The sequence below is a fragment of the Mixophyes fleayi genome, chromosome 8, assembly GCF_038048845.1.
Source record: "Mixophyes fleayi isolate aMixFle1 chromosome 8, aMixFle1.hap1, whole genome shotgun sequence".
Classification (NCBI taxonomy): domain Eukaryota; kingdom Metazoa; phylum Chordata; class Amphibia; order Anura; family Limnodynastidae; genus Mixophyes; species Mixophyes fleayi.
Genome location: NC_134409.1, coordinates 126,162,393 through 126,177,549, shown reverse-complemented (window position 1 = coordinate 126,177,549; position 15,157 = coordinate 126,162,393). Strand labels below are relative to the sequence as shown.

Below are 15,157 nucleotides of genomic sequence, written 5' to 3'. Positions count from 1 at the left end.
ATAGTTGCCAACCTTTTTAAACTTCTTTCCGGGAGATCCCAGGCAGGGGGGCGTGGTTGGAGGGCGGGAGGGGAGAGGGGCTCAGTCAATCGCGTCATTTTGCCCCCCCCTCCTCCCCGTGACAAAATGTCGTTTTGACGCGGGGCCAGGGCCAAAATGATATGATTCACCGAGAATCTCGTCATTTTGATAGCAAGATGCCGTTTGCAGGATATTTGCCTGCTATCCCGGAAGTCCGGGAGACCTACCCGAATTTCGGGAGTCTCCCGGACATTCCGGGAGAGTTGGCAAGTATGATCTACTTTACAAAGCACCTGCTGCAGTTTTCAAAGGGAGAAGACTTAGGGGTCTATTTAAGAGCGGTGAAGAGCAAAAATTCCAGTGTAAAAGGCATATTTTCATTAAGTTGCGAAACGTTTTGCATTTGCCAAGATGACGTTACTGGTCTTTACAGTGGGTCCAGTTGAAGCCTCTCTGGTTTCGCCGGATCCCTCACACATCTGCCCCCCCACCGGGCAGGTCCCATAGTTGGCTACCTTGGGCTGGGTCACAGCATTTATTTTTCCTTTAAAATAGGCTGCTGAGTCGAGTCTTGCCTACCTCCCCCTGGCTAAAATTTGCCAGCCCTCCCCTGGTGCTAACTACCCCCTTAAGGATAGTACTAAACAATTGCTTTAGCTTTAGAAACTCTGCATAGTATATAGCAGGCTTGGCTAACCTGTGACACTCCAGGTGTTGTGAAACTACAAGTCCCAGCATACCCTTCCAGCAATGAGCTGCTATATATTGGCAAAGTATGCTGGGGCTTGTAGTTTCACAACACCTAGAGTGCCACAGGTTACCCAAGCCTGGTATATAGAGTATAAGCTGAATTTCTGTTACATAGGAATACTCTACAAAAGCTGCTAAAATGAGCCAAAAATACATAGATGTAGAGGGAAGATTGTATTGATCGGTGCAGTTTAGTGGTTCAATAACTCCAAACGAAATGTAAAATGCAGCAGGAATCCCTTGTCTTTTGTTCTGTTACAATGTATCACATTCCAGTGTGATCAGACTGCCCTCAGTAATTGACAAAATACAAACCACCCTTGGGCAAGAGGTGAGGATGGAGACGGCCATCTGCTTCCTAAACCTGTGACACAGGACAGACTAGGGAGCAATAAGCAGCAGGTGTTACGTCTGTACCGCGCAATCAGCTCCTCCGGGTGACTAGCTGTAGTAATCTGTTTTCTCACTTGTGGAGGCTGATAATTATATAATAAGAGATGAACGTTTTTATCAACACATTTGGATTCTCTATACAAAACAAAAATTAAGCGCTGTGCAGATAAATATACCCCTAGTAATAACATCTGCATTATACAATAAATATGAACGAAGGGATTGGGCGTCTAATACACAAATTATACAATTTCTTAAAACATAACAGCAAAGAGTAGGATTGGACCCTGTAAAGTGCTGTTGTAGTGAAGCATCATCATCACCATTTATTTATATAGCGCCACTGATTCCGCAGCGCTGTACAGAGAACTCACTCACATCAGTCCCTGCCCCATTGGGGCTTACAGTCTAAATTCCCTACCATACACACAGACAGAGAGAGAGAGACTAGGGTCAATTTTGATAGGAGCCAATTAACCTACCAGTATGTTATTGGAGTGTGGGAGGAAACCAGAGCACCCGGAAGAAACCCACGTAAAAACGGGGAGAACATACAAACTCCACACAGATAAGGCCATGGTTGGGAATTGAACTCATGACCCCAGTGCTGTATGGCAGAAGTGCTAACCAATGAGCCACCATGCTGCCCAAACTTTGAATGCGCTTTCATAGTAAAGTATGTCCTAGCTCAGATTGAGTATTTAGTATTAGACTACAATAGTAGTATATGGAGCACCAACAGATTAACTCACTCACATCAGTCCCTGCTCCATTGGAGCTTACAGTCTAAATTCCCTAACATACACAGAGAGAGAGAGAGATTAGGGTCAATTTTGATATCAGCCAATTAACCTACCAGTATGTTTTTGGAGTGTGGGAGGAACACGGAGCACCCGGAAGAAACCCACGCAAACAAGGGGAGAACATACAAACTCCTCACAGAGAAGGCCATGGTGAGGAATTGAACTCATGACCACAGTGCTGTGAGGCAGAAGTGCTAACCACTGAGCCACCGTGACTACTATCTTTCAAAATCACTTTACAAGATTGCTTAGAATTCCAGATAGGTTAAAACACTTTTAATATATGACATGGTATAATACATTGCAAATAAATTTATTATCGATTTGGGAATATGATTTTCATTTAAAAAAAAAAAGGCTGGAGACAAAAGACCGAGAAAAAAATTATCATCAGACATCTACAAATCACTGAAATCTCAACTTTTTGCTATTTTGCAATAAGATAATCTATTACAGTATAGTAAGTCACTGTGGAAATCACCAGAAATAAACTCACTGGTTTTAAAATAATTGATTTGGCCTTAGATGAATGAGGGGAAAACAACAAAACTCTTTGATGCATGTACAGAGATTTTTCTATAGATTTCAGTTGGGTTTATATTATAGTTGCATAACAATGCTGGGGTTTCCTCCCACACTCCAAAAACATACTAGTAGGTTAATTGGCTGTTAACAAATTGACCCTAGTCTATCATCATCATCATCATCACCATTTATTTATATAGCGCCACTGATTCCGCAGCGCTGTACAGAGAACTCATTCCCATCAGTCCCTGCCCCATTGGAGCTTACAATCTAAATTCCCTAACATACACACACACACACACACACATAGACAGAGAGAGAGACTAGGGTCAATTTTGATAACAGCCAATTAACCTACCAGTATGTTTTTGGAATGTGGGAGGAAATCGGAGCACCCCGGAGTCTATGTGTGTGTCTGTGTGTATGTGTGTTAGGGAATTTAGACTGTTAGCCCCAATGGGGCAGGGACTGCTGTGAGCGACTTCTCTGTACAGCGCTGTGGAATTAGTGGAGCTATATAAATAAATGGTGATGATGACAGAAATCCCAATAAATTGAATGGGCTACTGAACTGAAAGCTCTCTGTGACTCTCCTTTGCAGCTAGCCAATCACAAGTAGTTCCCCACACTGGCTGCTTCTGATTTGCTGGTGGTGAGGGGACCCCCAGGGACCACATCAACAGAGGCTAGTTGAATATCTGTTGTCATGGGGAAAAAAATTAACAATGCTGTGTAGCTCCATTCATTTCAATGGTCCCATTCATTTTTATGAATGAAATGAATAGGCCATTAACATTTATGATAAAAAGCTACGATATTTGGAGAGCAAATGCATTTTTACTAAAAATAACCCCAAAAAATCACCATAATTTACTTAATTTAGCAAGAAAAAACAGATTTACACTTTTTTCATGGTTTTCGCCTATGTTGATTGATCTAAAACGGGTGTATAAATGATCTTTATTAAATTGCCCTTTTTCTTCTGATCTTTTCATTTCTGTATGGAAAACATTCTAAGTACATTCAAAACAATTCTCAATTTCCAGTGTATTCTCACTGCATAAAAAAATGCTAAATGTGCCTGTTTTAATATACAGTATATACAGTATATATATAGAATTATTAATATATAAATAATTGTATTATGACCATGTCCTCTTTTAATAGAACAACACTGCAGAGCAGAATTAACCATGACTCGCGAGTGCTAAGTCATTTTAATTGCATTTCAATTTATATGACAGCTGTATAACATTATAAGTGGGTGCATCATACAGTTGTTGTATAAAATAATCATGCAGAAAGGGACTCTCCATTATAACTGCGTTATTATAAACAGGCTTAAATCCTCCGATCTGAAGTGATAAGCGTCCTCATAAGATGATTTCAGAAGACATAATGATTATAGCAGCTCATAAATGAAAAATGCTATTTGCTTCCAATTTAATTGACTAGAAGCCATTAGCAAAAGTGATTAAGTGAAATAACACAATATATTTATACAATGCCAACTATTGCAAATTAATGGTGACTCATCTAAGGAGCAGCTTTATATTTAATTAAAATTATGAAATAACTATACAGTACAGAAGATCTGATTTGAAAAATATTTAGGGGATGACCTCCCTCCTCTAAGTAGCAAAACCACCCCATTCAAGTAGAGTGATTCTTTAAATTTCATTTTGGATTGGAACAGGAATGGAAGGTTCTGTTAGTGGGAGGGAACAAAAAATATATATTACAAACAAATATAGAAAAATTAAACTGGTTGGAGTATAACAATGCACATAGGTGGTTAATGAAGTGTACTTGAAGCAGATGGGGGTCAGCAGTGGATCAGTATTCATGAGCCTTTGGTTATACCTCTGATTGGGGCCCCCTGTCTGCCTGGAGGACTAATACAGGACTGGCTATGATCTCACCAATACTCTTTTAGATAAATATATATTTTTTTCTTTTTATTCAAACAGCCCAAACTGTTGTCTCGTGAGTTGCTGGACCTCGTGGCTTCACACTTCAATCTGAAAGAAAAGGAGTATTTTGGGATCTCGTTCTTGAATGATACGTAAGTAGCCTGTGTTTCAAAATGATTTGTTAGGTTACCTGATATAGCTAAAATACAATGTAAATAGTATATTAAGTTTTATTTTGTATTAAAAGATAACTTTGGGTCACTTACAAATAGATACATATAAAGAAAATCACACATCACAACAACAGAGATGTAAAACTGAATGTGTTTTGTAGGGCATGCACTTCTCGTTTTCTTTGCCTGAAGGTGGCACTGTTGCAATGGCTGAAAATAGTAATATATGGAAGAGGTTCACTGACCTCTCCTTACTCTTGACTCTCACCGCTCTGCCATTAAATATAGGGGTAAAGCGGAGACATCGTCCAAGACTGTCCTATGGCTGCACAAACATCTGTGCAGAGCTATAAAAGCATATATATATATATATATATATATATATATATATATATATATATATATATATATATATATATATATATATATTGTAGCTGGTGTCTTAGAACTGCATTAGGCAGAGAAGGTCTGCTGGAGGGACGGAGCGGTGACTGCAGATTTGAGTCCCCTTAGGGAGATCACCTTAATTAAATAACCAGCTACCTATGAGAAGGGTTTTTTCATGACTTCATATATTTTTTGTTCCCTCCCACTCCCACATCAGAGGTTCCCTCCCAATCCCACATCAGAGGTATAACCAAAGGTCATGAATTAAGCTTGTATGTTCTCCCCGTGTTTGCATGGGTTTCCTCCGGGTGCTCCTGTTTCCTCCCACACTCCAAAAACATACTAGTAGATTAATTGGCTGCTATCAAAATTGACCCTAGTCTCTATCAGTCTGTGTGTGTGTCTGTGTGTGTCTGTGTGTGTGTGTTAGAGAATTTAGACTGTAAGCCCCAAAGGGGCAGGGCCTGATGTGAATGAGTTCTCTGTACAGCTCTGCGGAATGAGTGGCTCTATATAAATAAATGGTGATGATGATGATGAATGCTGATCCCACTTCTAACCCCCATCTGCCTCATGTACACTTCATTAACCACCTATGTGCATTGCTATACTCCAAGCAATTTAATTTTTTTATATTTGTTTGTAATATATATTTTTTGTTCCCTCCCACTAACAGAACCTTCCATTCCTGTTCCAATCCAAAATTAAATTTAAAGAAGCACTCTACTTGAATGGGGTGGTTTTGCTACTTAGAGGAGGGAGGTCATCCCCTAAATATTGTTCTAATCAGCTCTTCTTTACTGTATAGGGATTTCATAAATTATAATTAAATATAAAGCTGCTCCGTAGATGAGTCACCATTAATTTGCAATAGTTGGCATTGTATAAATATATTGTGTTATTTCACTTAGTCACTGTTGCTAATGGCTTCTAGTCAATTAAATTGGAAGCAAATAGCATTTTTCATTTATGAGCTGCTATAATCATTATGTCTTATGAAATCATCTTATGAGGACACTTATCACTTCAGATCGGAGGATTTAAGTCTGTTTATAATAACGCAGTTATAATGGAGAGTCCCTTTCTGCATGATTATTTCATCAAGGACAGAAATGTATTGTAGCTACGTGTCCCCAGTAGACATCCATTAAATTATTTAAACTGTGACCAAGGAATAATGGTATCTGATAGTGTCACAATGTATATAGTAGAAACTTTCCTATTTTATAATGGGACATATTTTATAAATAAAGCTAGATTTGTTTGTAAATAAAGCAACGGACATGAGTATAGCAATATATCTTATGCAATATATCTCTGCACCATTGAAGATCCTTATCGTGTACACTGTGCTCAGTATCACAAGATGTACAGAATGACCCGTTTCATTGGTCTCCTGTGCATTATCTTTCCCCAGGACCTGTGGAATTAATAACTGCTCCTTTGCAAAATCATATTCTGCATTTCTCATCATATTCAGAAATTTATGAGTTCAAAACATCACCTCTGTCCTCATAATCCATGTACATTGCAAATATATTTTGCAACTTGCCCATTTATCGGGCTTGTTTTGATGGAGAGGTGTGTATTTAGTCATGCTGCTGCCTGACGCAGCTTTTTATTTGCTAATATCATATTTATAAAATTTGCCTATAAGTAGTGTACACTATGGGGGGATTCCCCCCTCTACATTAACAAATATTGTCACTGTAATCAACATGACATCTATCAGCATTGTAGAAACCACTAATTTGCAATTTTAAGTGGTGTGTGATTGGACACCTGCCGCAATGATCCAATCACAAACCAGTGTCATTACACACCCCTGCAGGCATCTTAATCTCACCCAATGGCTCCAGTCATTCAACCCCCTGCCCAGCTCCGGAAATGGTATCATCAACAGAGTTTCCAGCAGTGAGGGGGAGGTACCAAACATTATCACAGGGGAAACAACCCCTCACAATTGCTACCAGGGGGGGATCTCCTTATTGGGAAAAGTCATGTTTTATTTGAGTCCACCTTTAATATACAGTTTGGCAATTATCCAGTGTCAAGTTTCTAAGCCATGAGCCAAAAATAAGAAATGTCATTAATCTTTTAGGTGAAAAAAAACATATTTAATTGCAATGAGAAAAAAATATAGTTAACAAGAATCTCATTAAAACTTCTGAGGAAATTATTTATAAATGTTAGTCTGTAGAATCTTTTACCGCGTTCCCAGTACAACAGCGTAGCAGCGAATGACATGAAATATACCAGTCCGTTATTAATTATTAACGAGCCTGACATTCTGTTCTCTATGAATAGAACGCCGTATGATGAATCAATTAGACGCGGATCATATGTAAAATAACGACTCCATAATTACTTTTATGAATAAATTAACACAAATTAATGAGGGCAGGGTGTCTGACTCTGAGTGGATTTTAATGCCAGGCTGTTCGTACATTTACCAGTCATTTCCTGCCATTGACACAGTTGCTTTGGCAGACATAAAAAAAGAAAACAGTAAAAAACGATTTACGCTATGAGGTTTAATCTTCTCCATACACTACACAGCAGTATTGTTTTAGGAAAGATTTGAATCTTGATAAACAAAATTCTTTGTGATTTAATGCGCTTGTAGAACAATTTGTGCGTAATGTTTATATATTTACGTTGACATTTATTCAAAGAGAAAATAGCCTGTACGTGACGGTGTGTCAGGTACCGCTTTAGGGTAGGGGTCTGTGGGGTGAGAGCTTAAACATACTTGCCAACTTGCTGAAGTTGGCTTCCAGGAGCCTGCCGGGGGAGGTGGGCGTGATGGGGGCGGGGCTCCAAAATTCGCGTCATTTTAGCCCTGCCCCCGTAACGTAATGATGCAAATGCGTCATTTGACAGTAGGGGGCGGGGCCAAATGCCGCGATTCCCCGGTGAATTGCGGCGTTTTGGACCTAATTCTGTCCACTTCACTAGGGAGTGGGCAGAATTCTGCCAGATGCGGGAGATTGCCACACTCTCCCGGGAGTCCGGGAGACTCTCGCAAAATGCGGGATTCTCACGGACATTTCGGGAGAGTTGGCAAGTATGAGCTAAAAGTGTGAGGGACCCCCGTAACCAGGATCCATTCTGGTTTCCAGAATGTTTGCTACTATTACTGCTTGTTTAAAATAGGTTATCAGATCTTTTCATTAATACATCCTTAAGAATTTAAAGACATCCCGGGGGGAATTCAATTGATCATGATGTGCCACGGAGTGCCCTGGACCGGCCAGGTTACTCCGCCGTGAAGTAACATCGCAGCTTTTTCCTTGCACCCAATAGAGGTACACAGAACAATCCTCAATGTTGGGGTGCCGAAATGTGCTCAGTGGGGTGTTCTGTGACACATTGCGCAGTATTGACCCCCCTCCCTTGTATGTTAGTCAGATCACAGAGACAATAGATTACTGGAGATGCAGTAAATGCGGTAGCTGCAAACTGCTAAACAGTTACTGTGTGAAGCTTGATGGCAGATAAGAACCGCTTGGCCCATCTAGTCTGCCCATTTTTTATTAACCTATGGTAACCTCAAACCCTATTTGATCCTTTATTCTTTGTAAGCAGTGTCGGACTGGCCTGCCGGGGAGCCGGGGTATCCCCCGGGAGGCCCTGTTGCCTGATAACCCCGCCCTCTTTGTTGGTGAGGCAGAGCAGAGAATTACCGAGTTGCGGTCAGTCTACATATGAAACGGAGACTGTCAAACTAATCCCTGCCTACAGCCAGCACGTGAGAACACTTCCTGCTCCTGAGACAGAGAGAGGCAGAAATGCTTCACAGTGACACAGATCTCAGATTACTCCTTCTGCTGTAGTTGCAGGCGTCCTGTAGTCATAAAGTTGCCATCCTAACTGCAGTGTGAGTCCGTGTAATCAGTAAGTAATAAATCGTGCAAACTTCTCTAGAGCTCTCCACTGTGTGACCTCGGAGGGAGGGAGATAAATTAGAATGGCTTCATTGCAATATACGTCTTCAGTGCCTCTATAAAAGGATCCTATTGCAGCTGACCAATGAATGGATTCCTAATAAACTAGTAACCAAATTCACTGTTTATATCATGTTCCATGTTTATTTGTTTTCAATCAATTGTGGGACTCTATTCCCTATAGAAGCATATCTTAATCAGAATAAAACACATTCAGACAGTTAGGTCCTTATAGGATTGCATCTGCTATATGCTTTAATATTAATGTTTTGCTTTTGTCCTTTGTAGTGGCATTGGATTATTATTGAGTGTACATTTTGTGGGTAGATCATTTTTTAGAGTCCTGTTTTTATTTGCCAGTGTCTAGAGTGTAATTAGATTTATGTAATATTTTAAATGTGCATATATTTTTATGCTAATAATTTTGTGGTCTCCATAGTGCTTCATGGATATATTAATTTTTAGTCTATACCCTTATATTGTGGTTTTCATATGATGAATGGTTGATCTCTAGTACTGTAGTATAGCATTTGTTTTCTGTGTACACTATGAGGGGAGAGAACACTAACCACAAAGAATGGACAGCACACAAATAGCTGATGATGATTGATTGTATTCAATTCATCCCTCCCCTTTCCCTGTCTCCCCTGTTTCACACAGTGCCCTCCATGCTGCATTTGCTCCCCTTCACTTACTTTCCTATTGACTTCTTTCTTCTCTTCTGTCTTTTCCTTCGCGGCTCCTCACTGCAAATGTCCTCTTTTTCTTTATGGACCATACTAAGGTGCTATACGTTGTCCTCCATGGCCTGACCCCATCCCCTTTAATGACTGACCACAACCCCTCTTACAGTTGGCCACACCCCATTGTAGTGGGCCCCTACCGCTGCATTTCCCCCGGTGGGCCCTTCATGTCCCAGTCCGACACTGTTTGTAAGGATATTCTTATGTCTATCCCAAGCATGTTTAAATTTCTCTACTGTATTATCCTCTACCACCTCTGATGGGAGACTATTCCACCTACCCACTACCCTTTCTGTGAAGTAGTTTTTCCTCTGAACCTACTTCCCCCCAGTGTCAGTACATGTCCTCGTGTTCTAATACTTCTCTTCCTTTGTAGAATGTTTCCCTCCTGCACCTTGTTATAACCCTTTATATATTTTGAAGTTTCCACTATGTCCCATCTTTCCCTTCTCTGCTCCAAACTATAGATATTAAGATCTTTTAGTCCTTCCGGGTAAGTTTTGTGCTGTAGGCCATGCACCATTTTAGTCGCCCTTCTTTGTACAGTCTCTAATGTATTTAAATCCTTCTGGAGATACGGCCTCCAGAACTGAACACAGTATTGTAGATGAGGCCGTAGCAATGACCTATACAGTGGTATTATTACTTCTTTCTTTCTGCTACTGATTCCTCTCCCTATACAACCAGCATCTGACTTGCCTTCCTCATTGCTGTGTTATATTGCTTACCTGCCTTTATGTCACCTGAAATAGTGACTCCTAGATCCCTGTCCTCCTCACCACCTCTGGATGTCAGAGCTGCGCAAAGCTAACAGCTGCTAATGACTCGTGCTGCTGTCATAGAATACAAACGTCCTTTTACGTTAACATTTCCTGTTATTATTGTGTAGACCGTACCCAGGGAACTGAATATTGGTAGCACCATGGAATAAAGAAAGAGGACGCGGTCAATCATACTAATGTCAAAAGAAGGAAATAACTATTTAATTAATCTGTGTGATATTTGTTTATATGTATAATTCAAGCATATTACAAATTCTAAATCTGAATTTAAGATCAAAGGCTTAAGGAAATATTGATCTTTTTATTAAAATGTATAAGATGTTGCTACTGAATGTTTCATCTTGTAAAGTACCAGTGTCAGCTTCTTCATAAAGTTACAGACATGTTTATTAGTTATGAGGACCACACAGTGGTAACAGTCCCTATTTTCACAGGACAGTTCAGCTTTCTAGTGGCTAAAAAGAGTGAGAACAGCCAGAAAGGGGTTTGGTTTGATTTTGGTTTGAGTGAATTGGGGCATAGTTTAGGACAATCAGACCTGGTATACTTGTCCTGATTTTTCAGTCGGGAATCATCATCATCATCATCGATATAGCACCACTAATTCCGCAGCGTTGTACAGAGAACTCACTCGCATCAGTCCCTGCCCCATTGGAGCTTACAGTCTAATTTCCCTAACATACACATACACACACACACACACACAGACAAGGGTCAATTTAATAGCAGCCAATTAACCTACTAGCATGTTTTTGGATTGTGGGAGGAAACCGGAGCACCCAGAGGAAACCCACGCAAACTCCTCACAGATAAGGCCATGGTCGGGAATCAAACTCATGACCCCAGTGCTGGGAGGCAGAAGTGCTAACCACTGAGCCACCATGCTGCCATGTTGACAGGCATGGTTTTGATAAAATGTATACATATTTGGGGCTGGTCAAACCTTTAAACTACTTCCTTTTGTCAAAATTAGGGTGGGTGTTAGATTTTAAAGCCATATGCAGATCACTCTCATGTCAGGTAGGCCAATTGCGTGAAGAGTGTACAATAGGAGAGGATGATCCACGATGTCAATGTCTGTAGAGAGGTCCGAGAGGATAAGCAGGAAGAAGTGGCCCCTGGATTTGGCGGAAAGAAGATCATTGGGGGAGAACTTATAGCCAATCAGAGCTTTAGGGGGGTATTCAATTGTTAGCGAGATCCCTGGAAAACGAGCGCTCGAAAAATATTAGCGTTAATACGGTAATTACTCGCTGAATTTCATCTCGCAGCTCCGAGCTGCGAGATGAAATTCAGCGAGTAAACTACCGTATTAACGGTATTTACGCGCATATTACCGTATTAACGCTAATATTTTTCGAGCGCTCGTTTTTCCGGGGATCTCGCTAACAATTGAATACCCCCCTTAGAATGTTACTAGAAGAACTGAGTATTTCAGCTTGGCCAACTCCTGTGTCTCCGTATATACACAAGTGTGAAGTGGGAGGGGCTAGGCCAACAGGTAGCCAATCGGAGAATGTAATCGTTAACAACAGCGCAGATAGTTCATGTGAGACTCTTGTGAAACCTATGTGCACATTATTATTACATGCATCTGTAGATAAAACCAAGCTCATGCCTCCAACTTGTTTTTTCTTACAGTGGTCAATACACCTGGCTGCAGTTAGAACAGAGAGTGCTTGACCATGACCTGCCCAAAAAATCTGGCCCTGTCACACTTTATTTTGTTGTAAGGTAAGTTACATCTCTTTTCATTTTTATATGACTTGAGAAAAAAATATTATAAGATTCATGGGATACTATTTGTCTAAATGGTATATAGCTTTGTGACCCCGCATGTCTGCAGGTGTGTTATTCAACAGTTAAAAACAAATTTGTAAATTTGATGAAGTACCAATGTATGCCTGCAGGTGTCACTGTTGTAGTCATTCAATAGGGCTGATTCTAGCCTATTGATAATGAAACCTATTCTGCCCTCTTTTCCCACATTCCTTCCTACCCTCCACAGTGCTTCCAATTCCAATCACTGTTCTCCTCATAAGCCACTACATGAGGACGTGCCACAGAAGGTATCACCGTCAGTATATGGGGAGTGAGGCATACTTGCCAACTTTTCCTCAATGGCTTCAGGGAGATCCCGGGGGAGGTGTGCGTGCGGGGGTGGGATTTGACGAGTTGCATCATTTTGGGGGCTATGATGACGCGATATTTGCATCATTAAGCCCCCCACCGCCACTTAGCTATTATGGGTGCGAGAACCGAGATCTCCCAGAAATGCGGGAGTCTCCCGGACATTCCGGGAGAGTAGGTAACTATGCATTAAAGAAAAGCAGCTAATAAATCTCTAGAGACTGAAGTGTCTTTTACATTTCTGTCTCCATTACTGAAGTCATGTTGTCTTACCTGTCATTCTTTGATTAAATCTTGGTCTCCATGAAAATGGCCACCTCCATAAGCATCAATACATGGACATAGGACACAATTTCTGAACTGTATCATCATGCCACAGATGGTGAAGCCAACCACGTCTTGTACTGGCTCAGCATCAGGGAGAATGCCAGACTCTTTAGGGAGTGAGGGAGATCATCCCTATTTCAGGGAGTCTATCTGACATTCAGGGAGAGTTGGCAAGTATGGAGTGAGGTGACTTATAGCAGGAGTACAGAGTAGAGAGAGGACTATGTCTACACCCACTGGTATCTACTAGTACCCTGCTCATTCAGTGACTGTAGGAGGAAGTGCACGGTAATTCTTTGTGTCATGGTGTACTTCCTACAGTGACAGTACAAGAAACACAATGACCAGCAGTGAAAGTGATGTAAACTCTGTCCTCGGCTACTCCTAAAGTTTGTCTGCCTGGGAGCAGTTTCTACCTTGCATCATGGTAGGCAGAGCCCTTTCTATGAATAGGCTGGTTTGGCAACTATTTTTTTTACACTATGATAGTGGCACATTCATTCAGGACAAAGGGCCTGATTCATTAAGGAGAGTTAAGCAAAAGTAAGTAAGTAAAGCAAAACCATGTTGCATTGGAGGGGGAAGTAAATTTAAAATGAGATAACAGATTTATAGTTGGGGTAGAGCACGTCCTAGATCAACTTTAGATTTCAGTGTAAATATAAAGCTATTAAGTATTTGTGTGCTACATGAAAAAACAGCCAGTATTTAACTTATGTGCAAAATAAAAAAAACTAATTTGCACCCCTTGTATTGTAACATGGTTTGTCCAGGAGAAAACATACTCATTTTTTTTGCCTTACTTTCCTTAATGACTCAGGCCCTCTGTGTGCACATTAGCAGAGCTTTGGGAGATCCAGGTTAGCTAAATTGTGTTTCTAAAACAACACTTCTTAGGATCAGATGATGGTTTTGACTTGATGACCACAGTTTAGTTTAGTCATCACTATCTTCCAGCAGGGGGCGCTATATACGCATTATCTCTTGGCAGATGGAGGGAGGTTTAACTCTTCTTACCACACATATTCCCTGTGCTGTACACAACTTGTAGGTGTTAGCAGGTCTCTGATGCTAGCCTTAGTCAGCAAGGTGAGCACTTAAAACCCCTGTGAACTGGGTCAAAGTTGTTGATGCGCTGAGAAAAAATTATACTATTTAGGTGTAACTTTGGACAGAGCAGCAATCAGCATTTTGTTATCTTATAAAATATCATATTTACCAGTCGTAGTGATGCAGGTTAAAGGAATTTTCCACCTCCGGATGTCTTTAATTTATTAGCTCGTGCATGGCCTCCGACCACTTTTACTAACTACATTGTTTTATCCTTCTAGATTCCGTCTGTGCATTTCAGCCATACATTTATATAATCGGACAGAGCTGTTTATTTCTGTTGCCCTGGGATACGTCATAAAAGCTGCTATTTGGATATAACTGAAGCCAATCCAGGGAGCTCCAGCAGAGCAGGATCGTAACAAGGGGCAACACAGATAAACATTGCTGCCTGATGATATGTAGACATGGCTGAAAGCACAGAAAACACAAGAAGGATAAAGCAATGTGCTTAGTAGTAGTTGCAGGATGGACTATATAAGCCAACAGGGGAGTAGCACGCAATCACCAGGCCCTAAAGGCTAATTGTGAGGTGGGAGGTCTGCAGTAATACTGGTAAATCATTACTCTACATACGCCACATGGGCTGCTCCGCTATCAGTTACACTACTACAGCCAATAAGTTACTAATCTGATTGTAGTGAATTCTTTTAAAGAGACACTAAAACTAAAATACAAGTCAGCTTATGTAAAATAGCTTTAATAATACATTTCCCAAATATATATATGACTAGTGCCCTTATCAGAACTGCAGATATTTGATATACGGTTGTAATTTTACTTCACACATTCCGGTCAGGAGTCCCATTGCTCTCACTTGTAGCCACATTTGCATACAACTGCTAATAGCCAATAACCATAACCTGCACTCAGCTGTATAACCAATGCAAACACAATGTCGAAGCCCTCAATTTCCGCCAATGTTATTACTAGGTCTTGCATATAAGGCAACTTGTCGTGAGCAATGACTGTAATTTCGTACTCACTGTTGTGGATCGGTCGGAAGTTTATACACACTACACAGAGATTGGAAGGAAAATATTAAACGGTACGACCAACCAAATGAGGCGACAATCGTCCATTTGGGCAGACTTTCGACCATCGTGTCACTGCACAAACTGACCCCACTTTTGAACGAGCGGTTGTATGTCAG

General features: G+C 40.7%; 1 protein-coding gene across 4 annotated transcripts in view; it reads left to right on the top strand.

Moving 5' to 3' along the window:
• Positions 1–15,157, top strand: part of FRMD4B (FERM domain containing 4B) — a 211,150-nt gene that overhangs the window by 75,627 nt on the left and 120,366 nt on the right. For all 4 annotated transcript variants that reach the window (XM_075183422.1, XM_075183420.1, XM_075183421.1 and 1 more), the window contains exons 3-4: positions 4,463–4,557; positions 12,079–12,171. In XM_075183422.1, coding sequence (XP_075039523.1) covers positions 4,463–4,557; positions 12,079–12,171 — 188 coding nt within the window. The remainder of the gene's footprint in view (positions 1–4,462; positions 4,558–12,078; positions 12,172–15,157) is intronic.